General features: G+C 37.9%; 1 protein-coding gene across 1 annotated transcript in view; it reads left to right on the top strand.

The window, feature by feature from the left end:
• NXPE2 (neurexophilin and PC-esterase domain family member 2) overlaps window positions 1-26,762 on the top strand; it is a 32,777-nt gene extending 6,015 nt beyond the window's left edge. Inside the window, exons 3-6 of the mRNA XM_006079229.4 lie at window positions 17,028-17,761; window positions 22,664-22,725; window positions 25,172-25,387; window positions 25,770-26,762. Coding sequence (XP_006079291.3) covers window positions 17,028-17,761; window positions 22,664-22,725; window positions 25,172-25,387; window positions 25,770-26,305 — 1,548 coding nt within the window. The 3' untranslated portion in view covers window positions 26,306-26,762. The remainder of the gene's footprint in view (window positions 1-17,027; window positions 17,762-22,663; window positions 22,726-25,171; window positions 25,388-25,769) is intronic.
• Window positions 26,763-27,060: the final 298 nt, after the last annotated feature.

The following is a 27,060-nucleotide window of genomic DNA, read 5'->3' as shown; positions in this document are numbered from 1 at the left end:
GTGGAATACATACTCAGTGGGATATTACTCAGCCATGTAAAAGAATGAAATAATGCCATTTGCAGCAACATGGATGGACCTAGAGTTTATCATACTAAGTTCACTTCAGCAAGTCAGAGAAAGACAAATGTTGTATGATATCACTTATTTATGGAATATAATAAATGATACAAGTGAGGTTATTTTCAGAACAGAAATAGACTCACAGACTTGGAAAACAATCTTATGGTTGCTAAAGGGAAAGTAGGGATGGGGGAGGGGTAAATTAGGAGTTTAGGATTAACAGATACACACTACTGTATACAAAATAGAGGGACCTTGGTGATCCAGTGGTTCAGACTCTGATTCCACAGCAGGGAACTGATTTCTGCTTGGGGAGCTAAAGATACCACATGCTGTGCAGCACAGGCCCCCCCCCCTCCCCCCCCCCCCCCCCCCCCCCCCCCCCCCCCCCCCCCCCCCCCCCCGCCAAATAGAAAAACAACAGGACCTACTGTATAGAACAGGGAACTTTATTCAATATCTTGTAATAACCTATAATGAAAAAGAATCTGAAAAAGAATATATATATATAAATAAATAACTGAATCACTTTACTTTAGACCAGAAAACAAATACAACATTGTAAATCAACTGTACCCCAATAAAAATGAACAAAATGATAAAGTTTCAACAAGTCCCCCAGCTGATTCTCACACTCACTGAAGCTTGAGAATCACTGCCTTTGTATTTCCAGATCTGAGATCTTTTCTGTGCCTCACTCTTGAATTCATTCCTCGGTTATCTCTACCTCAGTTTCACTAGTGTTACCAACACAGAGAAAAGCACACAGAGGTTATCTTCTTCCTCGCCTCCCTCCTTGGCAAAACAGAATCATATGGAAACAAATTCTCTGCACTTTCTCCTATGTCTCCTGTGTTGCCTCAGCCCATTAGTCAACTAAACCAATACTCTCTGCACAAGCAATCAGTCACGAATCTCCTAAATTCTACCTCCTGTTTCTCTCATATCTATCCTTTTATCTCCATCCCCAGAGTCTTGATTTAGTCAAGTCCTTTGTCATTTCTCATCTATGGTGTTGAAATAGTCCCCTCATTAATTTCTCTGCCTCCAGTCTCAGCCTGATCCAATCATTCATTCAACAAACCTTTGTTGGGTATAGATCGTGTGTCAGAGCTGAACTGGGTATTAGGGATACAGAAATATAGGACATAATCTTTGTGTTCAAGATCCTGAGATTGTATTTCTAAAAGAAAAATGCCATGCTCCCAACTTTAGGGGAAACATGGCAAGGTTCAGACTTCTTGGCTCAGTGTCTTAGTCAGGCTTTTTTATGAAAAGATTTAGGACCTTTCATAAAAAAGGATCTAGGTATTCTTGCACTGGCTGATTCCTCTGCTTATTCTTCCTCCAAGTTTTCATGTAGCTAGTGCTCTGCCTTCAGGTCTTTGCTCAAATGTCGTCTTTATTTAGCACTAGAAATGACCCCCACCCCACCACTTAGCATTTCCCTTACTCTGACTTTAAAAAGTAATGATAATACTTTTCACTTTCTAAAATACTATATAATTTACTTATGTACTCTGTTCATTGATTATTGTCTCTCTTGGCCTGCTGTAAGGTGACCTCCATAAGAGAAGGATTTTTATCATTATTTATTTGTTGGTATATCCCAAGTGCCCAGAACAGTGGTTGGCACATAGTAGGTGCTTAACAAATAAATTTCTTTAAATTACAAAATAAGGACTGCTCAGTGGTCTTGGTGAGATATAATGGTGACCTGAAATAAGGTATAACAATGAGGATGGAAAAAAGTCAAGGAATTTGAGTTATAATTGACAGGAATAAATTGACTGTGGGGCGGGGGTGAGGATGTGGAATTAAGTAGGAATTATTCCAGATATGTACAACTGCCCGGCTGGTGATGCCATTCGTTGAAGTATAGAATAGAGTAAGAGAAATAGTTTTGGAAGAAAAAAGACAAGTTTAGATAGGAACAGTCTATGTTGGAGGTGCTTTTAGATCATCTAAATGGAGAAGTTGCTTCAGTAGACTTGAATATACAAAGCTGAAGCTAAGAAAGATGTGGTTTAGAAAAATGGATTTAGTGGCTCCCCACTTCAGTACTCTTGCCTGGCAAATCCCATGGATGGAGGAGCCTGGTAGGCTGCAGTCCATGGGGTTGCTAAGAGTCGGACACAACTGAGCGACTTCCCTTTCACTTTTCACTTTCATGCATTGGAGAAGGAAATGGCAACCCACTGCAGTGTTCTTGCCTGGAGAATCCCCAGGGACGGGGGAGACTGATGGGCTGCTGTCTAATGGGTCGCACAGAGTTGGACACGATTGAAGCGACTTAGCAGCAGCAGCAGCAGAATATAAATGGCAGCTTAGCTTATTGATGTGGGTGACAATTCCTTGGGTGAGCTACAGAGTGAAAAAGAAAGGGCCTACTATACAGCACAAGGAACTCTACTCAATACTCTGTAATGGCCTATATGGGAAAAGAATCTAAGAAAGAGTTCAGTTCAGTTCAGTCGCTCAGTCATGTCCGACTCTTTGCAACCCCATGAACCGCAGCACGCCAGGCCTCCCTGTCCATCACCAACTCCCGGAGTTTACCCAAACTCATGTCCATTGAGTTGGTGATGCCGTCCAGCCATCTCATCCTTTGTCGTCCCCTTCTCCTCCCGCCCTCAATCTTTCCCATCATCAGGGTCTTTTCAAATGAGTCAGCTCTGGTTATATGTATATGTATAACTGATTCACTTTTCTGTACACCTGAAACTAACACAATGTAAATCTACTATACCGCAATACAAATTTAAGAAAAGAAAAAAAAAATGTTGCTAAAGCTATTGCCCCAAGGAACAAAAAGAGCACTGGTCTGTGAAGTGAGTGGGAGGACAGAAAGAGACTGACAAGAACTCCCGAGAAGTTTAACTGTGTAGGTTTAGGGAATAAGCAGAAGTTTCAGTATAGCAGTTCTTTGTATAATATGGGAGATACGTGAATACATTTAAATTCTTATGGAAAGAAGTTAACAGAAGTAAATAGGAAGTAGAGGAAAAAAATGTGGGTCCAATTAAGTAGGGAAGGGTAACAGAAAGTTGAATTGCTATATGACTACTTAAAAAATTTATTTGGATTAAAATTTTTTTTAATTAATTAATTAATTTATTTTTGGCTGTACTGGGTTTTTGTTACTGTGTGGGCTTTTCTCTAGCTGAGGTGAGTGGGGGCTGCTATCTAGTTGCAGTACATGGGCTTCTCATCATGATGGCTTCTCTTCTTCTTGCTGAGCATGGGCTCTGGGACATGTGGATTTCAGGGCTCAGTAGCTGCAGGTCCCTGGGCTCTAGGGCACAGGCTTAGTTGTGGCGCATGGGCTAAGCTGCACTGTGGCATGTGGGATCTTCCTGGAATAGGGATCAAACCCGTGTCTCCTGCATTGGCAGGTGGATTCTTTACCACTGAACCACCAGGGAAGCCCTGGATCTTTTTTTAAAAATAAGAATTAAAAAAAAAAAGTACTTATTTGGCTATACCAAGTCTTTGTTGTGGCATGTAGGATCTTGGATTTAATTCCCTGACCAGGGATTGAATCCACACCCCTGCATTGGGAGAAAGGAGTCTTAGCCACTGGACCACCAGGAAGTCTCTGATGACTTTTTTAGATTTTTAAAGTTTAGGAACAAAAAAATTCAGTTATTGGAGGAGTTGCCTCCTGGATGTTGAGGGCTGCTTTGAGGTTATCAGGATTTTTAATGATGAAGACTATATAAGCCAATTTCTTCAAAATTTTCAGTCAATGAGTTGAATAGAAGCTACCAATCATTAGAACATGATGGATGATAGGAGGATTATGTAGTGATATTAGTGAAATTTGGTTAGACATATCTTAGAAGACTCTAAAATCTTTCAGAAGATCTTAGAGTCTTCTGAAAAATACAGTATGTATTAGGGCCTATATATGGGAAATATAAATGCATTTAAATTAGGTATTTATATTTAATATGCATTTGTATTTACTCTGTATTTATCTCTAATATACACTTGAAAAAATATATATATCCCTAATATTTATATTTGAAATAAGTATCTTTGAAACAGGTTGTCAAAGGAATGAGGCAACTGGATAGGAGAAATTGAGCACTGAATCCTGATCCCCACCCTACTACTACTATCTTAAAGAGATATTCCCCTTTCTAGGACTCATTTTAAGGGTCAGGCACAAAATTGTTTTCCCTAGCTCATATTTATGGCTCATATATTATGTGATTTCACTACATAATATTTTTCAAACAATGGAGGAAGAGAGAACAAAGGATAATGGATTAAGAAGGGGTGGGAATGGGAGGGACTAAGTGTGACTAAAAAGGGCTATATGAAGGAGGCAGATGGTGATGGAAATATTCTGTATCTTGATTATCTGAGTGTCAGTCTCTCAGTCATGTCCTACTCTTTGTGACCCTATGACTGTAGCCTGACAGGCTCCTCTGTCCATCAATTCTTCAGGCAAGAATACTGGAGTTGTTAGCCATTCCCTTCTCCAGGGGATCTTCCTGACCTGGGATCCAACCTAGGTCTCCTGTGTTGCAGGCAGGTTCTTTAATATCTGAGCCACCAGGGGAGCCCCATCTTGATTATATTCAGTGTCATTATGCTGGTTGTGATATTTTACTACAGTTTTACAAGGTGCTATTGTTGAAACTGGGTAAAGGATACATGAGGTCTCTCTGTTATTCTTATTTTTTTGTATTTATTTTATTCTATTGTATTTTTATTTACTTTATTCTATTGTTATTATTACATATGTGTGAATTTACAGTTGTCTAAAAATAGTTTTTGTTCGCTCACTGCTATACTACTGTTCAGATTAAACATCTCATTACAACCTGAATCTTGCCCGAACTGTATATCCCTTAAGAGTAGATCCTCATGAGGTACTTAGATTGCCTTTATCAGTTGTTGTTGTTGTTTACTAGCTAAGATGTGTCCAGTTCTTTGTGAGTCCATGGACGGTAGCCCCCCAAGGCTCCTTTGTCCATGGGATTTCCCAGGCAAAAATGCTGGAGTGCCATTTTCCTACTCAAGGAGATCTCCCAGACTCAGGGATCGAACCCACATCTCCTGCCTGTCAGGCAGATTCTTTACTACTGAGCCACCCGGGCCTTGTTCAAATGCTCCTGCCTGATTCGGGTGCTACAGGAGTTATAGGGAAACATGTTAAGTTTCTCATGCAGGCTACGAAACCTTCTTCTTGCCCCATTTGCCTGGCTGAAGGGCCAAAAGTAGGGATTCCATAGAGTGGGCAGAGAAGACAAAGCTCAAAAGGGTTATCCCGCAAAGCAGAGGTTAGCCCGAGTCATTCTTACCCTAAATAGCATGCTAAAGGCTTGGGGGAATTGAACTACAGGCTGGACATTGCCCAGGTCCCAGGGTGGCCACTGGATGTTAGATGCATGGGACAGATTCAAACAGTACAGGCAAAGGCTTACAGAGCTGAACGGACCTTGAAACTAGGGCTTGTAAAAGGTAGGTTGGAAGTTATGGGTTTACCCTAACTAGGTTTGATTGCCTGGTTAAAAAAAAAAAAATCAATATTATCTTTAGGGTTTAACAAGACCCGAACCTCATAGCACAATAGTTAAAATATCCAGTATCTGAGCCAAAACGATTTAGCATATGAGGAACCAGGAAAACTATAACTTTCAGGAGAATAAACAAAGTTACTAACTCTTAGACACATAGCTGTTGAAGTTATCAAAAACTTTAAGACAGTAGTTATAATTGTATTATAACCACTGCTGTGACATATTGGCACCAACTTGGTGGCTTACATGATACAAATGTATTTTATGTTAGGTTTCTTGAGGTCAAAATTCCAGAATGAGGTTCAACTGGGCTAAAGTCAAGGTGTTGGCAGTATGTACACCTTTCTGGACACTCTGTGGGAGAGTACATGCCCTTGCCTTCTCTAGCTTCTAGAATTTGTCTGCTTTTCTTGGCTCCTCCATCAGTGAAAGCCAGCAACTTTGGGCCAAATTCTTCTTAGCCGGCTGTCTGGTCCTCCCTCCTCTGCCTTCCTCCTTTATTTTTTTTTCCCCTATTTTACTTTTGAGGACCCTTGTTACATTTGGCCCACCTAGATAATTCAATATAATTCAGTATTCCCTATTTTAAGGTCAGCTGATTGGCAACTTTAATTGCATCTTTGATTTTACTCTTGAGATGCAATCATCCTGGGTGGACCCTAAAGCCCATGACAAGTGTCTTTTTAAAAGAGAAGAAGGTAGAAGATGCACAAGGAGAAGGTGAATCTGATGGCAGAGATGGCAGTGATGCTTCTGTAGGCCAAGAATACCAAGGACTGCCAGCATCCACCAGAAGCGAGGAGAGAGGCATGGAGTATATGCTCCTTCAGAACCCCTAGAAGGAATCGTATCTGTTGACATCTTGATTTTAGAATTCTGGCCTCCATAACTGTGAGAGAATACATTTATGTTGTTTTAAGCCACCAAATTAGTGACAATTTGTAATGGCAGCCCTAGGAATCTAAAACAGTCAGCAAAAATATAGAAGAACTAAAGAATACAAGTAACTGAATCTGTTTGACATTTATAGAACATTTCACCCAGCAATAGCAGAATATATATTTTCAGTGCACATAAAACATTCACCAAGATAGAACATATCTAAAGTCATAAAATAAACCTTAATAGACTTTAAAGTGACTGAAATTACACAAAGTTTGTTCTCTGACCATAATGAAATTATACTGGAAATCAGTAACAGAACAATAACTGGTAAATCTCTCAGCATTTGGAAATTAAGTGACACAATTCTGCATAATCCATGAATCAAAGAATAAGCTTCAAGGGACATGAGAGAACATTTTGAACTAAACAAAAATGGCAATATAACATTAATATTTGTTGTGTTTCTAGTAGAGCTAAGGCAGTAGAGTGAAATTTATACATGAAAGAAGAGCAATGCAGGAGTCAACAACTATACTTTTTAATTTGTTCTTTTTTTCTTTCATGTATAACTCATTTATAAATTAAGTGGTTATTTTAAAAAAGAAGAAAGTTACCAAATCAATAATCTAATTTCCACCTTAAAGAACAAGAAAGAGAAAGCAGAAATAAGGAAATAATGAATATTACAGTAGAAGTCATTAAAATTGGAAACAAATACAATGGGGAAAATCAATAGAACAAAAGTTGGTTCTTTAAAATGATTAATAGAATTGATCAAACTTTAGCCAAACTGATATTGAAAAAAGAAAGAGTAGGCATAAATAACCAATATCAGAATTGGCAAAAGAGACATTATTAAGGAAATTACAGACATTAAAGATAATAATAGAAAACCACAAGCTACTCTATGAATGTAAATTTGACAACTTAGATAAAATGGATGAATACCTTAATGACCATAAACTACCAAAAGTCACCAAGAATAAATAGATGTTCTGAATAGTTAAAACTCTTCTAAAATAGAAATATCTAGGCCCAGATAGTCATTTTACATGGTAAAATTCTATCACATACTTAAAAAATAAAGAACACTAATTTTACACAGTCTCTTTTTCTATAGGATAGAAGAGAAAGGAAAATTCCTAAATTATGTTATTAGGCCAACATTACACTGATGCCCAAACCAAAGAGTACAAGGAAATAAAATAACAGACCAATATGCTTTATGAACACAGGTGCAAATATCCTCAACAAAATATTAACAAATCAAATCTAGCAATATATAAAAAGACTAATATACCATAACTAACTGGATTTTATCCCAGGAATTCAATTGCTGGTTTAATGTTTTTAAAAATCAATCAAAATATTCAACCATGTCAACAGGCTACAGAAGAAAAAAATACTTGATCATATCAATTTATACAGAAAAAATTTGATAAGATTCACATGTCATTTATGACAAAACCTTGAGCAAGCTAGGAATGAAAGAGAACCTCTTTAACCCATTAAAGTACATCCATAGCAAATATAGAGCTAACATAATTCTTAATGGTGAAAAGGATTCTTAATCCCTGAGACTGTAATGAAGGCAAGGATGTCCATTTTCACCACTTCTGTTTAACATCATACTGGAAGGGCTAGCCATTGTAGCAAGAGAAGAAAAAGGAAGTAAAGCACATATACATTGGAAATGAGGAGATAGAACTGAACCTATTTGCCCTATTTGTCCCAGGTGACTTGATTGTCTACATAGAAAATCCTGAAGAACCGACAAAAATGCTCCCAGAACTATTATGTAATTTTATCAACGTCATAGGCTATAAGGGTAACACAAAATTCAGTTTTTTTCTATATACCATAATTTTAGCAATGAAAAATCAGATATAAAAACCCACATAATGCTATTTTAGTTCAGTTCAGTCGCTCAGTCATGTCCGACTCTTTGTGACCCCATGAACCGCAGCACGCCAGGCCTCCCTCTCCGTCACCAACTCCTGGAGTCCACTCAAACCCATGTCCACTGAGTCGGGATGCCATCCAACCATCTCATCCTCTGTCGTCCCTTTCTCCTCCTGCCTTCAATCTTCCCCAGCATCAGGGTCTTTTCAAATGAGTCAGCTCTTTGCATCAGGTGGCCAAAGTATTAGTTTCAGCTTCAGCATCAGTCCCTCCAATGAATATTCAGGACTGATCTCCTTTAGGATGGACTGGTTGGATCTCCTTGCAGTCCAAGGGACTCTCAAGAGTCTTCTCCAACACCACAGTTCAAAAGCATCAATCCACATAATGCCATTTACAAGAGATTAAAAAATGAAATCCTGAGATAAAATCATAACAAAATAGGGCAGAATCTATAGTCTTAAACTTTAAAATACTGAAAAAATATTATATACATAAAAATGTTCATACAGTGTTCATGGATTGGAAGACTCAATATAACTGTCATCAAACTATAGATTTAACATGATTTGAAACAAAATCGTCACAGGAATTTTTGTTGATCTAGATAAGATAATTCTAAAATTTATATGGAAAAGCAAAGGAAGTAGCACAGACAAAGCAAGTTTTAAAAAGAAGAATAGAGTTGGAGGCCACACTTAAATAATTCAAGACTCATTATAAAGATACAGTAGTTGATACAGTACAGAATTAATGAAGGAATAGACCACAAAGGTGAGTAAAACAGAATAGAAAGTCCAGGAATGTAGCCGCACAAATAAGGTGACTTGACTTTTGAGGGATGTAGAAAGGAAGTTCAATGGAAAAATGATAGTTTTATAATGTGGTTAGAATCATCAGCCATCTGTATGGTAATAAAATGAATATCAACCTAAACCTCACAAATTATACAAAAATTAACTCAAGTGGATCATAAAGTGTTAAACCCATAAAAGTTTTAAGGAAGCAAATTATCTTAACCTCCTGTGGTTAGTCAGATTTCTTAGATATAATGCTAAAAACATGATCCATAAAATTAAAAAAAATAATAATATGGGACTTCATCAAAGTTAAAACATTTTTCTTTCCAAAAGATACTGTTGAGAGAATGAAATGACAAGGAATGGAATGGGAGAAAATATTTGCAAATTATACATTCAACAAAGCACTTGTATCTATAAAATACAGTGAACACTTGAATAACATGAGTTTGAACAGCACAGGTCCACTTACATGTGGATTGTTTTCAACAATAAACATGCCAGTTCTACAGGATCTGCCGCTGATTGAATCCATGGATGTGGAATCAAGTGTATGGAGGAGTTGCATTTACTGTTTGTAAATGACTATGAGTTATACTTCTAGTATACCTGACACATAGTGTAAATATAGCTGACTATAAGTTATACTTGGATTTTTGACTGTGTGGAGAGTTGGTCCCCCAACCTCCACATTGTCCACGGGACAATTGTATAAAAAAAACTCTCAAAATTCAACAGTAAGAAAGCAAATAATTCAATTAAAAATTAGGCCCCCAAACTTGAATAGATCCTTCACCAAAAAGATATAATGGATGGCAACTAAGCAAAATAAAAATATATAATCCATGTGATTTGGCACTAAAGACATCCAAATTAAAACTCTGATGAGCTGACCCTATGTACTTACTAGAATGGCAAAAAAAAAATACAAAAAATGAAAACCCTGCAATTTCAACTGCTGGTAAAGACATGGCACTTTCATTGCTGGTGAGAATGTAAAAAATACACATGTTCTAGAAAACAATTTGGAAGAGAAGGAGAAGGGGACGACAGAGGATGAGATGGTTGGATGGCATCACCGACTCGTTGGAGGTGAGTCTCAGTGAACTCCGGGAGTCGGTGATGGACAGGGAGGCCTGGCGTGCTGCAATTCATGGGGTCGCAAAGAGTTGGACACGACTGAGCGACTGAACTGAACTGAACTGAACTGATTGTCAGAAAGAAGGAAACCAAGATGGCTGATTCTCCTTATTAGTTTGTTCCCCTGAGCTCCTCCAAGTCCTTTAAATATTTAGATTAGACTTTTTGTTCTTTTTTCTTTTCTTTTTTGACACTAATTGCCTTCTTGACTCAAAGAATTGTTCTTGATGAAAGGTTAATGTTTCTGGACTTATGGCCACAGTTTAGAGATACGTAGTAAAGATAGTCCTTTTCTGCAAAGATAAAAATCTCAGTGCAAGAAATAGCTCTCTTTAAAAAGCCTTTTTTTCTCTTCTCTATGTGGTAATCTTCCTCTTATCTTTTGAGAACTATATGTCATCAGCTCTGTGAAGCCATTCATTCTTCAAGAGGGCAAAAAATTTTATTGGGGTATAACTCGTATAACATACTACTCACTCATTTAAAATATATAATTCAATAATTTTGGGTTACAATTGGTTTTACAATTATTAATTGTAAAAACTGTGATCAAATATAACATAAAACTTTAACATTTTAACAATTTTAATGTGTATAACACAATGGCATTAATAACATTTATAATATTGTGCAACCATTACCACTATCTATTTCTAAAACATTTTTATTGCTCCAAATAGAAACTCTGTGACCACTAAACCCCAATTCCCATTTCCCCCTCAGGAAGCCATTTTTAACAGTCTGGGGCCAAGTTTGCAGCAATCTCTTTGAAATGCCCTTGCAGTTCTACTTACATGTCTTTCAAATTATTCTTTTTTTAATAATAAGTTTATATATTCATTCTTTTCACTAGGTCAGTTTTTCTGGATATACAATCATATCCTCTCATAATTAGTCAGAAATAATTAATTAAATTAAAATTATTATTATTAAGATCAATAAAGGCAAAGAATATCTATACCATAAGAACCAGTAGACAGAAATCAACACAATATTGTAGTGAAATTATCTTCCAGTTGAAAAAAAGAGCCAATGGAGTAGATCTTTCTATTCACTTACTTGAATTCTAGATAGACAAAAGAATTTAAAAATCCAGTCATACAAAATATGAAAAAACTGATTCTAAAGTTTGTGTGGAGAAGCAAAACCCCCAGGGTAACCAAATCAAGAGTAAAGAACAGAGTCAGAAGGCTGACTTCAAGACTTACTATAAAGCTTACTATACTTACTATAGTACAGTAATCAAGACAGAATGAGATTAGTGAAAGAATGATGAACAAATCAGTGGAGCAGAGACGAGACTCCAGAAACAGACCCACATATATAAAGTCAACTAATGGTTGACAATGGAGTAAAGACAGTCTTTTCAATAAATGGTACTGGAACATGTTAAAAAAAAAAAAACAACCTAGACAACTTTTCTAAAAATGAATCACTGACCTAAATGTAAAATGTAAAACTATAAAATTTCAAGAGATAACAGGAGAAAATGATACTGACTTTGGGTATGGAGATGACGTTTTAGATATCATACCAAAGGCACAATCTATAAAAGAAATAATTCATAAACTGAACCTCTTTAAAAGTAAACCTGTGCCCTATGAAAGGCAAGAGAATGAGAAGACAAGCTGCAGACAGAGAAAATATTTGCATAAGACACATCTGATAAATAAATGTTATCCAAAATATACAAAGAACCCTTTTTTCCCCTCTAGGATTATTTGGCACATTTACACGTGAAAAAATTAGAAACCACTTGAAACATATATAATACACACACAGAGCAACTGAAGCATCATCTTTAGAATTTGAAATATGAACCTTAGATAAAGCTGTAGCTGTGATAGCACATCCGTTTCCAAACTGAAAGATCCTCTTATTTAATCTCAAAATTGCCACAGGAGATGGTAGTTGTGCAATATTAAACATCTTCTCCTAAGGGAACACTCTACCATTGCTTAAACATGAAATTTATCTTCACTACACACATATCCTTTGCCAAACCCAATTGAAAAGCCATTTATTTGGAACATTTATTTGATCAATCTAGTTTGTAGCCAAAATATCTTCTAGTCCTGTAATCAAAATTTGGAGCGTATTTTCAAACAGAACCAGATTCTATATCCTAAAAGATAAATGTGAACTAAAACTTAGTAAGACAACTCACAGTAACCACATCAAGATGAAATGTTCCCTGCTAAAGTAGGTCAAAATTGTTTATAAAAAGCACAAAATACATATATATTAAAAAAAAGACTTCATGGTAAAAAATAAACCAACTAAGCTTTTTAATTTATTCCCTTCTTGTCGACCAAAGAACTTCTTCAGCGTGTAGTACAATTTAGTGGTTAAGACTACAGGTTCTAGACTCTGCCTTCCTGCATTTGAATCATACTTCCCATCACTTACTAGCTCTGCATCTCTGGCCAAGTTATTTAACTTTCTCAGGGCTTCAGTTTCACTTTCTGTAGAAGAGGGGAAGCAGTTCTACTAGCTTCAAAGGATTGTCACGAGGCTAAATTAGAAAATCCAATTAAAACAATTAGAACAGCATTGACACATAGAAAACGCTTGCTTATTATTATTATTAATGTTATTTAATACTGTTGTAATTTCTTACTTTGTTCTCTAATTTTCCATCTAAGTCTTCCAACTTAAAAATTCAGGGGAGATCAGGTGCGTCTTGCTTATGTTTCCACATGTCTCCATAGTTAACACAAGGTTGGGTGCATAGCATGGACTCACTATGTATTTTATGAAAGAAGGAAGGGGAAAGAAGGAAAAAAGAGAAATGAAGTAGGGAGGAAGGGAAGGAAGGAAAAGGAGGAGGGGAGGAGAGGAGAGAAGAGAGGTGGGAGAAGAGAGGAAAGGAGAGAAAATAAGGAGTAAAAGAAGTGAAAATGTTTACTCAGAAGCAGAAAACCAATAATAATACGGCATGATTTCATGATTTGGAGTAATACTCTCTTAATAATTTCACAGGTAACTTGATTGTTCTTTATCTAAATCTATTTATTTAATACTTTTTATATATATGTACAATCACAGTTTGAATACATTATAGATCTGTTTTCACCTGTGGCTCATTTATGCTGATGTGTGGCAGAGGCCAACGCAATATTATAGAACAATTGTCCTCCAAAAAATAAACAAAAAATGTATCCAAATATTTTAAAACATTTAATCCATTTGGTTTATACACATACACTGAAAGGTATGAGGGAAAACACAGAATGAAGCATAAATTCATGTACACAGGCTAATTCAAAGTTTAGCTTTTAGACTTATTTACCTTGAGACCCGTCTTCAGCTTTCAGGTTGGTTGGGGTGGTAGGCCCAAGGCAGCTTCTGGAATTTCTGAGTGGCTCTAGTCAGTACCAGATAGTTCCGGTAGTGTTGAGTTATATGTATAGTCTACTGAGGCTGTCAGACGTCTCACTACTGATCCTCCAAGCTGGCTCAGTGACCGTATTACTGGGTCTGCCTTTGAGCACTTTGTCAACAGTCAACTCCATGACTGCTCTGACCACATCTGCTTCATCAGCCCTGAAGCCACTCAGTTCATCAAGGACACTGGCAACCCAGGTATTAAAAAGTTTTTTTCTATGGGTAGATATAGCCCAAGCCATTAGGTGTTAAATGTGTTCATTTGAAAGTGCTATATGTTACATGGCAGCTTGGATGGGAGGGCTGTTTGGGGGAGAATGGATACATGTTTATGTATGGCTGAGTTTTGACCAGACCCCAGTACAAAATAAAAAAAAATTTTTTTTTTTAAAGTGCTATAATTGAGACTTTCTTGGTGGTCCAGTGGCTGAGACTACAGCTCCCAATGCTGGAGACATGAGTTCAATCCCTGGCCAGGAAACTAGATCCTGTGTGCTGCAACTAAGACCCAATGCAGCCAAATAAATAAACAAACAAAGTAAATATTTAAAAAGTGCTATAATCTTAATAAGAAATAATAAAGTTGTTATCCAATTTAAGATTAAAAATTGCGGGGAGTGATTATTTACTAGGTAGTGAAATTACGATCATATATGGTAATAAAAAGGAATGAAAATAATGCAATAAAGTGAATAAATTCAAAACAGGTAATAATCCTGCTAATTTAACTAAATCTAATTAGAATGATTATGGGTAGCTAAATGATCTAGTTTGGCTGACTAGGTTTTTTCCTTAATAAAATAGTTGATTTTTTTCTTTGACTTAGTACCTGATAGACTTAGTACAAAGGTACTTGTTTATAATTTGAAATGACATATTTTTCATGATTTTCCAATAGTGCTAATTCCTATAGAACAAATGCTTTCTCAAAATTTTGCTCTCTACTGAGCGGGTATTTTTATTCACTAAATAAACATTTTATTTTGTTTAAAAAATAGAATTGAATATTTAGAAAATGAAAGTGTGGAGAACAGTCTAAGATTAGAAGCAATAGAAGTATATCACAAAGGGATTTTTCAGCACTTTTACAGCAAACATTAAATACTTGTAAAAATGTCAAGAAGTGACATTTGCAGGTAAAAAGTTTTTTCTGCAAAACTGAGAGACAAAATGTTAAAATGTTTGTTATATAAAGTACTGATGTACCAAGAAATTAAAAAACATTGAAATCAATGAAATCAAAATAAAAAATTGAACAAATGAAATAAACTATATGGAAGAGAAGAAAACACTATTTCTTATACAATATTTGAGAGAAAATAAAGTTGAAACATACTAGTATTAAAATAAATGTAATTTAAAACAACAGTAAGTCTCCATTTTTACCTGTCAACTTTGCAAATAGTTTTAATGACAATGTTTTGTAATTTCACCAACAGTATTTAAAATGATGAATTTTGTAAGGGAAACTTAATTAACTGAGATATCCAACTCCTTTCTCTCGGTGAGCAGACAGCTATCCAAACTTCTCAGTCAGAAGGCAGATTTTATATGACTCTTTTAGTCAGCCCACAATCCAATTATTATAATATGAAATGGATGCATGTGTGCTAAGCTGCTTCATTTGTGTTTGACTTTTTGCAACCCCATGGGCTGTAGTCCACCAGACTCCTCTGTCCATGGGATTCTCCAGTATTCTTGCCAGGAGAATGGAGTTGCCATGCCCTCATTTAGGAGATCTTCCCAACCCAGGGATTAAACCCACATCTCTTATGCCTCCTGCATTGGCGGGCAGGTTCTTTACCACTAGTGCCACCGGGGAGGCAGAATATGATATATGTGATGTTATATATTGTTTTGGCATAACTAAATATCTTGTTCCAGAAAAACCTTTGACTATAGTTGCAGTGCTGCTTAGTCGCTCAATCATGTCTGATTCTTTGCAACCCCATGGACTGTAGCCTGACAGGCTCCTCCGTGGAGTTTTCCAAGCAAGAATACTGGAGCAGGTTGCCATTTCTTACTCCAAGGGGTTTTCCTGACCCTGCAATTGAACCCGCGTCTCTTGCATATCCTGCATTGCATCTTTATGACAGAGGAAATAAGACATCTGAGCCTCAAGCCTTTCTGTATAAATATTAAACAGCAGTTGACTTAAAAAGCAAAACAAAGTAAAACAAACCACCAACAAGCCAATTAAGAAACAAACAGGAGTTGTTTCCAACCCTGGCTTTACTCATGTCATTTTAGGCTACAGCTAAATGTACTTCCTTGAGGCCTGAGAGATTCCTGGGACCTGAACAGACTTTAAACTGGTGGTGATGTTTCCTCCAATTACCTCATTGTCCCGCAGAAACCATGCATTCCTTGTCAGCTAAACAAACTTCTGAGTTGATTCAAGATGTCTTTCAGTACCCTTGTAATGGAGCATTGTACTTCACTCATACTTTGCTGCAATGTGGCATGCCAGCTAGTCTTACATATTGTTGGTGGCAATGAAAACTCTTATCTTGAGGATATATATTTGACAGTTAAGAATAGAAATGTTTATATTCTTTGGTTGACAGATAATTCAATAATATGTGATCTGATATGCCCATCCCTAGGAATCCTTCAAAGAAGTATCCTATGTTTGGAAAGTTGGAAACTATCCAAATGTTATGTAAGATGGAAGTGAATAACTATAATCCAATTGTCTAGTGGCACTGGCCACAGAATTCATTTTGCATCCTCTTGACAGAGTATCATGCAACCATTAAAACTGATCATGAAAATTATCTAACAATATTAAAATGTGTATAATCCATGGTATTATCTGCAAATATGTGTTAGTACTATATATTTAGTATGGTTACAACTAAATGAATTATATGCATGGAAGGAAAAAGAAAGAGTGAACATAACAATTCAAAAACACCATAAAGAGCAAAGCTTAGGTAAGATCATATTTTTAACACATGGTGTTTTCCCTATTGCCTATAATATGGCTATATGATATTCATAAAGAAAAGTAGGCCAAGTGAAGCGTTGGTGAAGGAAAACATTAAACAGCCAATCATTTGGTAGTATAAAATTATTTCATATATTTAATTTTTAAGCCAATGACTTCTAACAGAAATCATCAGCTGGTAGCTAAGGAAGTTACATTTCATGGAAATTAGTCCTGTGATTCCAAAACTGAAAACTAGTTAGAATCCATTTTTTATCTGTGTGATTATACCAATTGAAATGTATATAACTAACCCATAATAGTTTATTTTGAAAAGCAAGCCATATTATTTGCTGATAATATATCCTTTTTTCCTCAATACTTCAGTTCTTGTTCAGCTTGAGAAATTCTATTTCTCTGAATCATTGGAACATATTCAGAAATTCCACCTACCTGGAAGCCCCACCAAATCCAGAAATTTCACCAACTGAGACTGAGCTGAGGATAAAGAGGATCATGGAGAAACTAGACCAGCTGATCCCGCCGAGACCCTTCACCAACGTGAGCTCCACCACCAGCGCCACACACAGCAGAGCCACACTCCTCAGCCCTCGAGACACATACTGCAGGGGGGACCGGCTGGACGTCCTGCTGGAGATGAGGGACCACCTGGGACGCAGGAAGGAATATGGCGGGGATTTCCTCAGGGCCAGGTTATTTTCCCCAGGCCTGAAGGCAGGTGCTTCTGGAAAGGTGACAGACTTCAACAATGGCACCTACCTTGTGAGTTTCACCCTGTTCTGGGAAGGCCAGGTGTCCCTGTCTGTCCTGCTCATCCACCCCAGTGAAGGGGTGTCGGCTCTCTGGAGGGCCAGGAACCAAGGCTACGACAGGGTGAACTTTACAGGCCAGTTTGCTAATGGCTCCTCCCCGGTCTTCTCTAAATGTGGCCTGACCCTTCACACCAGTACTGAACTGTGCAAGTACCTGGACTATCGCGACCAGGAAGCCTTCTACTGCTTGAAGCCTCCCCGTGTTCCCTGTGAGGCGCTGACCCACATAACCACCAGGAATGCAAATATTTCCTATATTAGACAGAAAGAATGGGCCCTTTTCCACAGGTAAATAGGCCTTCAAATACTATTACTGATACAAAGAGGGAGACTTAGGTTCAGACCAACTCTGCTTAATAACTTTTCATAATCAAGCTCCCTTAAGTCAATAATGTTGACTAGGTTATAATCAGAGTCAGTTGGGATGGTAATATATTAGCAGAGCCCCATACAGGTCACCTTCTCAACTGTGCTTTTAGTCATCCTGACTATTTGTAAAACAAGTATAACCCATGAAGCAATTTCTATAGGTTGAAGGAGATCAGCCCTGGGATTTTTTTGGAAGGAATGATGCTAAAGCTGAAACTCCAGTACTTTGGCCACCTCATGCGAAGAGTTGACTCATTGGAAAAGACTCTGATGCTGGGAGGGATTGGGGGCAGGAGGAGAAGGGGACGACAGAGGATGAGATAGCTGGATGGCATCACTGACTCGATGGTCGTGAGTCTGAGTGAACTCCGGGAGTTGGTGATGGACAGGGAGGCCTGGCGTGCTGTGATTCATAGGGTCGCAAAGAGTCAGGCATGACTGAGCGACTGATCTGATCTGATCTGATAGTTCTCCATGGCTTGTCACACTTTTAGATTCAGTAATTTTCTGGAGACCAACATTTTCTATAATATATTCCATGGGATGCCAATCCTACAGAGTGTTAATAGATGCTATGCAAAATCAAAAACAGAACAACAATGATAAAAAAAAAAAACCCCAAACAAACCAACAAAAAACCCACAGGGAGTGAATGTTGTCATTATTTGGTCTACCTCACCCTTTACATCAAATGACTCACCAAATCCCATGAATTGTACCTTCCAAATATTTCCTGAACCCAGCCATTTCATTCCATGGCTGTTCCCTCTGTCCTTGTATAAACTATCATCCTGCCTCAGATAATTGCAACGATCTCCAGAGATGTTTCCTTGCTCACAGCCTGGTTTCCTTCCTATCCATACTGCATTCAGACCAGTGTTTTACTTTTCCTTGCCTAAAATCCTTAATATGATCCCATTCCTCTAAGGATGACATCTAAACTCTTTAGTATGTTTACAAGGGCTTGTCTCTCTCTGAAGCCCCTTATCTCACCTTTCAGCTACCTTGCTCTCTGTCACTCAAATTGAACTCCTTTAATTATACAAAAGGACCATGCTCTCTCTCAGCTCTGGCATTTCACAAGCCTGCATCTAAACATCATTTCCGCTTTGTTTGGGTAAACTGCTAGTCCCATAGTCTTCCATTGTATTCTATTCTCCCCCAATCAAAATACTCATTACACTATTAAATTTCAGATAAACATTTTATATCCTCTGCCAAGCTGTAAGCTCTGTGACCCAATAACTGTGACGATTGGGTTGGCTAAAACGTTCTTTTGGGTTTTTCTGTAACATCTTATGGAAAAACCCAAACGAACCTTTTGGCCAATCAAATTTTTTTCAACATTCATTCATTCAATTTGTAAATAGTTCTCACTTTCTATATTCCAGACATAGCTCTAGGTGTTGAGAATTTAACATTCTGGGCTGGGGTAGAAAGACAACAAAGAGATTTGTAACATAAAGTCATCAGAATAAGATCAGAATGTGATAGTGAATGTTATTTTATTTATTTTTCATATGCATGCTCCTGTGCTCTTGGAGTCATCTATGATATTTATTTTTTTCTCTCTTTTTTAAAAATTTTATTTTATTTTTAAACTTTACAATATTGTATTAGTTTTGCCAAATATTGAAATGAAAAGCATGGTCAGGTAAGTATCTTGAGCAGCAAACTGAGAATGGGTTACTTGAACAGCAACCTGAATGAAGTGAAGAAGTTAGCCACATGCATTTAAGGGGAACACTATTTCAAGAAGGGGACTAGAACCTGAAGCAACAGCATGCTGGAATCTTCCAGGAACATGAAGGGGACCATTGAGGCTGGAATGCAGTGAATGAAGGAAAAAGGAGATCCAGCAAGTAGGTAGAGCGTTGGAATATCTATTAACTTTAGTATCTATTCCTTCAAGTCAGATAGAACACAAAACACTTCCCAAAATTATTTGACTATGGACCACCCATTTAATGGATTATTTTAAGGGGTTGTGGTTCTATAGTAAATGCTGCTGCAGAATGGCCTTGGTTTTCTAAAACAGGTTCAGAAAAGCAAGTTGGATAGCATAATACCCTGGAAGTTCAAGTTCAAATCCAATTCAAACATTATGATGACACAAGGGGAGGGGGCAGGATACAACAGACCCTACCTGGCTATAAGATTTCCCTTCCACGCCTAGGTTGCCTTTATTTCTTTTTGTTTTCCTGGTCAAGGTGTGAAAAAATCCATTGATCTTATAGCTCAGCCAAAAAAGGCAGGACTTTTTCAAATATTTTGCTAATAACTAAAGGATACATAATCATGGAGACATAAAGGCCTAAATAATCACAAAAGCATAGAGACTTTCCTGTCTTGAAGGTCTCAAAACCACATCTCAACTCTATGCACAAAGATTACCTGTGCTGATTCCATATTTCCCATTCACTACACCTGCTCCCTCTTGAGAAAATGGTCCTCCTTGCAGTTTGGGATGGAGGAGCTCTCCTTGCACATTCTCCTGTCTGCTCTCAGGAATGCTAAGTTCTGGGTCTGGCAGGTCTGCAGATCTGTATTTTGGGTCTAATCATACTTCTCATCTCACACGCTAGTAAAGTAATGCTCAAAATTCTCCAAGCCAGGCTTCAGCAATATGTGAACCATGAGCTTCCTGATGTTCAAGCTGGTTTTAGAAAAGGCAGAGGAACCAGAGATCAAATTGCCAACATCTGCTGGATCATGGGAAAAGCAAGAGAGTTCCAGAAAAGCATCTATTTCTGCTTTATTGACTATGCCAAAGCCTTTGACTGTGTGGATCACAATAAACTGTGGAAAATTCTGAAAGAGATGGGAATATCAGACCACCTGATCTGCCTCTTGAGAAATTTGTATGCAGGTCAGGAAGCAACAGTTAGAACAGGACATGGAACAACAGACTGGTTCCAAATAGGAAAAGGAGTTCGTCAAGGCTGTATATTGTCACCCTGTTTATTTAACTTATATGCAGAGTACATCATGAGAAACGCTGGGCTGGAAGAAACTCAAGCTGGAATCAAGATTGCCGGGAGAAATATCAATAACCTCAGATATGCAGATGACACCACCCTTATGGCAGAAAGTGAAGAGGAACTCAAAAGCCTCTTGATGAAAGTGAAAGAGGAGAGTGAAAAAGTTGGCTTAAAGCTCAACATTCAGAAAACGAAGATCATGGCATTCGGTCCCATCACTTCATGGGAAATAGATGGGGAAACAGTGTCTGACTTTATTTTTTCTGGGCTCCAAAATCACTGCAGATGGTGACTGCAGCCATGAAATTAAAAGACGCTTACTCCTTGGAAAGAAAGTTATGACCAACCTAGATAGCATATTGAAAAGCAGAGATATTACTTTGCCAACAAAAGTCCGTCTAGTCAAGGCTATGGTTTTTCCTGTGGTCATATATGGATGTGAGAGTTGGACTGTGAAGAAGGCTGAGCACCGAAGAATTGATGATTTTGAACTGTGGTGTTGGAGAAGACTCTTGAGAGTCCCTTGGACTCCAAGGAGATCCAACCAGTCCATTCTGAAGTAGATCAGCCCTGGGATTTCTTTGGAAGGAATGAGGCTAAAGCTGAAACTCTAGTACTTTGGCCACCTCATGCGAAGAGTTGACTCATTGGAAAAGACTCTGATGTTGGGAGGGATTGGGGGCAAGAGGAGAAGGGGACGACAGGGGATGAGATGGCTGGATGGCATCATTGACTCGATGGATGTGAGTCTAAGTGAACTCAGGGAGTTGGTGGTGGACAAGGAGGTCTGGCGTGCTGCGATTCATGGGGTCACAAAGAGTCGGACATGACCGAGCGACTGATCTGATCTGATATTTCTCAAGTGAGCTATGTTCATGACAATAATCTGCCTGACTTCATTTTACTTCCCCAAAGACACATTTACTTCCTCCATACCCTGCTCTATTCAAGCCATTTATCCCTCCCTCCCTTACCACACACCCCCTCCCCCCTCCCCTGCCTATCAATGCATGGAAGTAGAGATATCAGTAGTTGAGTTCATGCTGCTGCTGCTAAGTCTCTTCAGTCGTGTCTAACTCTGTGCGACCCCATAGACTATAGCCCACCAGGCTCCTCTGTCCATGGGATTTCCCAGGCAAGAATACTGGAGTGGGCTGCCATTTCCTTCTCCATATCTGGCTTATTTATTTAGCAAAATGGTCTCTAGAATCATCCATATTGTTGCAAATGGCAGGACTTTCTTAAGGCTGAGAAATATCCCACTGTACATATAAACCATATTTTTCTTTATCTATTTACCCATTGATAGACACTTAGGTTGTTCCCATATCATGGATATTGCCAATAATGCTGCTATGACCACAGAACTGCAGATATCTCTTCAAGTTTGCAGAACTCTTACATCAGAAGCTCTGAAGATGAAGCCCAGTGATCTGAGTTATAACAAGCACTCTAGATGATTCTGATGCAAACTCGAATTAGAGAAGTACTCGCCTAGGAAAATATCCATGAAGGACTAAATTACTATGCATGCTAAATGTGGTAGAATGTGGTCAAAAATAATTTGGATGGTAAAATCGAAGAGATTTATACTTGATTAATTGCACATACAAGGTGAGTGACTCTCTGGATCTCTGGATTCCTATCATTAGCAGGAGAACAGTTTTACAGAATCCTGACCTGTTTCTTTTCTGTATAATATCTAAAATATATCAAAATAAAGAAAAAATGTATTTACAGAGAGTTGAGAGTGGTTTGATTGTTCTAAGTCCCCCATGATTTATTCTTACTTTAATGTCTCAACAGTTATCAGGCTAATTTATTTTCTAATTTCTTCAAGGTCCAATGTGGGGGTTGAAATGATGAAGAACTTTGCCTCCATCAAGGTCTTAGCATGTGGCAGTAAGTCTATTGTGTTCAAAATTTATCCATTTAATGGACATCCTTACTTCAAGAGATATTTATTGAATATTAACCATTTCAATTTTTCATTTCCTGGGATAAATAGTATTAATTATCTTGGGCTTTGCAGAAGGGGTTTTATTCTTGGAAATTATTTTCATATAAATTTAAACCAATTTTCATCTTGAGTCAGCTATAAAAGGCTAGGCAACCCTTCATTTCAGCTGCCTTCTCTCAAAATGTACAGGTTATTTGTATTTGTATTTCAACTTGGGATTTGTTCCTGAAAAACCAATAATTGGGTACTGGTGAAAATGTCTCAGATGAACTACAGAGCTTGGAAATTTCTTTGATGGTTTCTAATCTCTCTTTCAGCCAAACCATCTCAGTTAAAGTTCTATAAATGAAAATTCCTGTGGATTTCTTTCAGTTTTATCACATAAACTTCGGTGGTCAATTCAAAGCCATCTCAGTTATCAAAGTGATGTTTCTGCTATACTGAAATTAAAGTGAACTTCAAAGAAGCAAATTACTTCCATTTTAACAGTCAATAGGGTATACATCTACCCATTGCCCTTTTCTCATGTATTCAGAAATGTTTATTGAGGACCTACTATAGGCTAAGAACTTTGCTAAACCCTGTGGGGATATAAATAAACCAGAAACCCAGATCTAAAGCTCACAGGCTATGGGTGAAAGATAGATTCCTTCCCTGCCATGGCAACCATCATCTATACATCACTTTTACACCAATGAAAGTTCTTTGACTCTTGAGGCCAATTAATTTGTAACACCCCTTCTTGGTTTCCCTCTTGCCTAGATAGTAATTTCTAGTAAAGTCTTATAAGATGATGTGTTCCTGAACATATATCCCAAATCTGAGCAATGTAGGTAGATAACAAAAAGATGTGGCTTTAAAAAAATTATGTATTTATTTATTTATTGGCTGCACTGGTCTTCGTTGCTGCACATGGGCTTTCTCCAGTTGTGGTGAACAGGGGCTACTCTTCCTTGTAGTTCATGGGCTTCTCACTGCGTTGGCTTCTCTTGTTGTAGAGTACAGTCTATAGGCTCAAGAAATCAGTAGTTGTGGCTCTTGGGCTTAGTTGCTCCGTGGCATGTGGCATCTTCTCGGGCCAGAGACTGAACTACCGTCACCTGCGTTGGCAGGTGGATTCTTAACCACTGGACCACCAGAGAAGTCCCAAGATTTTTTCTTTTTAACTTATTTATTTATTTTAGTTGGAGGACAATTACAATATTGTGATGTGGCTGATTCATGTTGATGTATGCCAAGATTGGTTTTAAAGTGGCAAAAGATAAAAATAGCTCAGTTACACATGGATGGAAAGATTTTGATATGAGTCAGTGAGTTCAACTTAGGCCACTTTTAAAGTGGAATATTCGGGCTTCTCTGGTGGCTCAGATGATAAAGAATCCACCAGCAATGCAGGAGACCTGGGTTCGATCTCTGGGTTGGGAAAATACCCTGGAGGAGGGCATGGCAACCCACACCAGTATCCTTGCCTGGAGAATCTCCATGGACAGAGGAGCCTGACAGAGGACAGAGTCGGACATGACCGAGCGACTAAGCACTGCAAAGCAGAATATTCAGAAAAAGCTGATATTGTTCTTCTCTTTTTCTGCACTAATCAGACCACACAGCATATTAAGTTCAGTTTTGGGCACAAGGAAGAAACACTGAAGGAGTTTTCCTGTGAACTAGAAAACATGGCTCTGATATATACAGAATAAGAAGCAGCAGTCATTTCGTAAATGTGTTCAAACTTTCTCCATGAGTAAGTAGTTTGAGGAAGAGATGTCCAGTCCTACCTGGCCAGGGTCATGGGAATGATATTCAGTTGGGCTACTGATTGCTGCTTTTTACCACCACGCATTTCTCCCTCAATTTTGGCTAGCTGTCTCACAACTGCATGGCCTTAGGAATAACATGAAGTCCTGGGAAACACTGAAAATTCACAAGGGAAAAATCTAACCCCTCTCTGTGCGTGTGCATGCTCAGTCATCCAGTCGTGTCTAATTCTTTGCGACCCTATGGATTGTAGCCCTCAAGGCTCCTCTATCCATTGGCTATTCCAGGCAAGAATACTGAAGTGGATTGCCATTTTCTACTCAAGAGGATCTTCCCAACTCAGGGTTCAAACCTGCGTCTCTTGTATCTCCTGCACTGGCAGGCAAATTCTTTACCACTAAGCCACCTGGGAAGCCTCAACCCCATTCTAGGGAATACCATTCATTACTGAGATTATTCAAAAGTGATAAGTTTTAAGTCATCCCTTTAACATGATCTAAATATTTGGGAAGAAGACAAAGCAATAGAGAAGGGTGGAGGGAAAAGGGGCAAAAGAGGAAGAAAATGAGGAAACTGTCTTTGAAATAATTTGTGAGAATAAAAATTGCTGATTGTGGGAATTCTTATCACCAGAGAGTAAGAACATAGAAGCAAAATGTCGGCTCGGCATGAAGAGTCCTTTCCCCAGTGGTTATACTGTGAAAAGAAAGTGGATTGCAGCATTTTGTAAACAGATAGAATTAAATGAAACAAAAACTATAAATGACTGCTTGAAGAGAAAACTTATTTACCTAATGGGAGACTCAACACTGCGTCAGTGGATTCAATATTTACCAAAAATGGTAAAAAGTACGTGTCTTATTTTTATTTTGAAATTATAGTTGCCTTCAGAGGCTGTTTTTATAATAGAAGTCTTCATTTTCCTTTTCTAATGTTAATTATTTTTTAAAACATGTCAAACATTTAGATTTGGGCTTTTAATCAAAAGTTAAATTTTATCTTTTCATTCTCAAATATCAACATTTTATTCCTCTGTCTCTATGCTGGTAATAATTTCACAATTTTGTTAAGATTTTAATGCATTTGGTAAAGTTCTCTTCTTCCCATAGGCAGCAATGTTTTTATAGTTAGAAGTGATCTTGGTCAGAATTTTATAAATATGTACATCTAAAAATTATATCATTATTTTCCTTTTGTTAAAAGAGTTATTGATTTTTTTTTTACCCATCAGCCTTAAAAGATTTTGATCTTCATGGAGTTGGGCCCTTTAAAACACATATGCTTCTGGATGCTGAAAGACATATTTTGATTCAGTGGAAAAAGCATGGTCATCCATTTATTACTCAAAGTCTGTTCTCGGTAAAGGATGATAATTATATCCCACGGGAAATTGACCGGATAGCAGGAGACAAGGACACCGCCATCGTTATCACTCTTGGTCAGCACTTGAGACCCTTCCCCATAAAAATTTTTATCCGTAGGGCCATCAATGTTCAAAAGGCCATAGAACGACTATTCTTGCGAAGCCCAGAAACCAAGGTGATCCTGAAAACTGAAAACACTAGGAGGATGTTTGATAATGCAGAGATGTTTAGTGATTTTCACGGTTATATTCAGAATCTTATCATGAGGGATATTTTCATGGATCTCAATGTGGGTATTATTGATGCCTGGGACATGACTATTGCTGATAGCACCAATAATATCCATCCACCTGATTATGTGGTTGAAAATCAGATTAACATGTTCTTAAACTACATTTGCTAGAGGAAAAATATAGCAATAACAAAAGTACCCCGTGCTAGCCATTCTATATAGATGACCTCACTTATACTGCAAGGGTAGTTTAATACAATCCAAGGTAGGAGGAAACAAAATTGAAAAGTTACTGTTAAAATAAACATAATATAAAATTTAAAACCTAAGCCATTTTATGTGTACAATTCCATGGCATTAATTACATTCACCATATTGTGCAACCACCATCATGATCTCCAGATATTTTTTATCATCCCAAACAGAAACTTATATCCATTGACTAATAATTCCCCAACTGCTCTTACCCCCAGATAACAACCATTCTACTTTCTGTCTCTATGAATTAAACCATTCTAGGTGGCTCATATCGGAGAAGGAAATGGCACCTCACTCCAATACTCTTGCCTGGAAAATCCCACGGGCAGAGGAGCCTGGTAGGTTGCAGTCTATGGGGTCTCGAAGAGTTGGACACAACTGAGCAACTTCACTTTCACTTTTCACTTTCATGCATTGAGAAAGAAATGGCAACCCACTCCAGTGTTCTTGCCTGGAGAATCCCAGGGATGGGGGAGCCTGGTGGGCTGCCATCTGTGGGGTCGCACAGAGTCAGACACGACTGAAACAACTTAGCAGAGGCGGGTAGTTCATACAAGTGGAATTATATAGTATTTTTCCATTGTTCTGGCTTATTTTTCTCAGTATAATGTCTTTTGAGTTTCATACATGTTGTAGCATGTGTCAGAATTTCCTTCCATTTTTGCAGA

Source organism: Bubalus bubalis, chromosome 16 (assembly GCF_019923935.1).
Source record: "Bubalus bubalis isolate 160015118507 breed Murrah chromosome 16, NDDB_SH_1, whole genome shotgun sequence".
Lineage (NCBI taxonomy): Eukaryota > Metazoa > Chordata > Mammalia > Artiodactyla > Bovidae > Bubalus > Bubalus bubalis.
The sequence above is the reverse complement of the archived record's forward strand: the minus strand, read 5'-3'. Positions and strand labels throughout refer to the sequence as shown.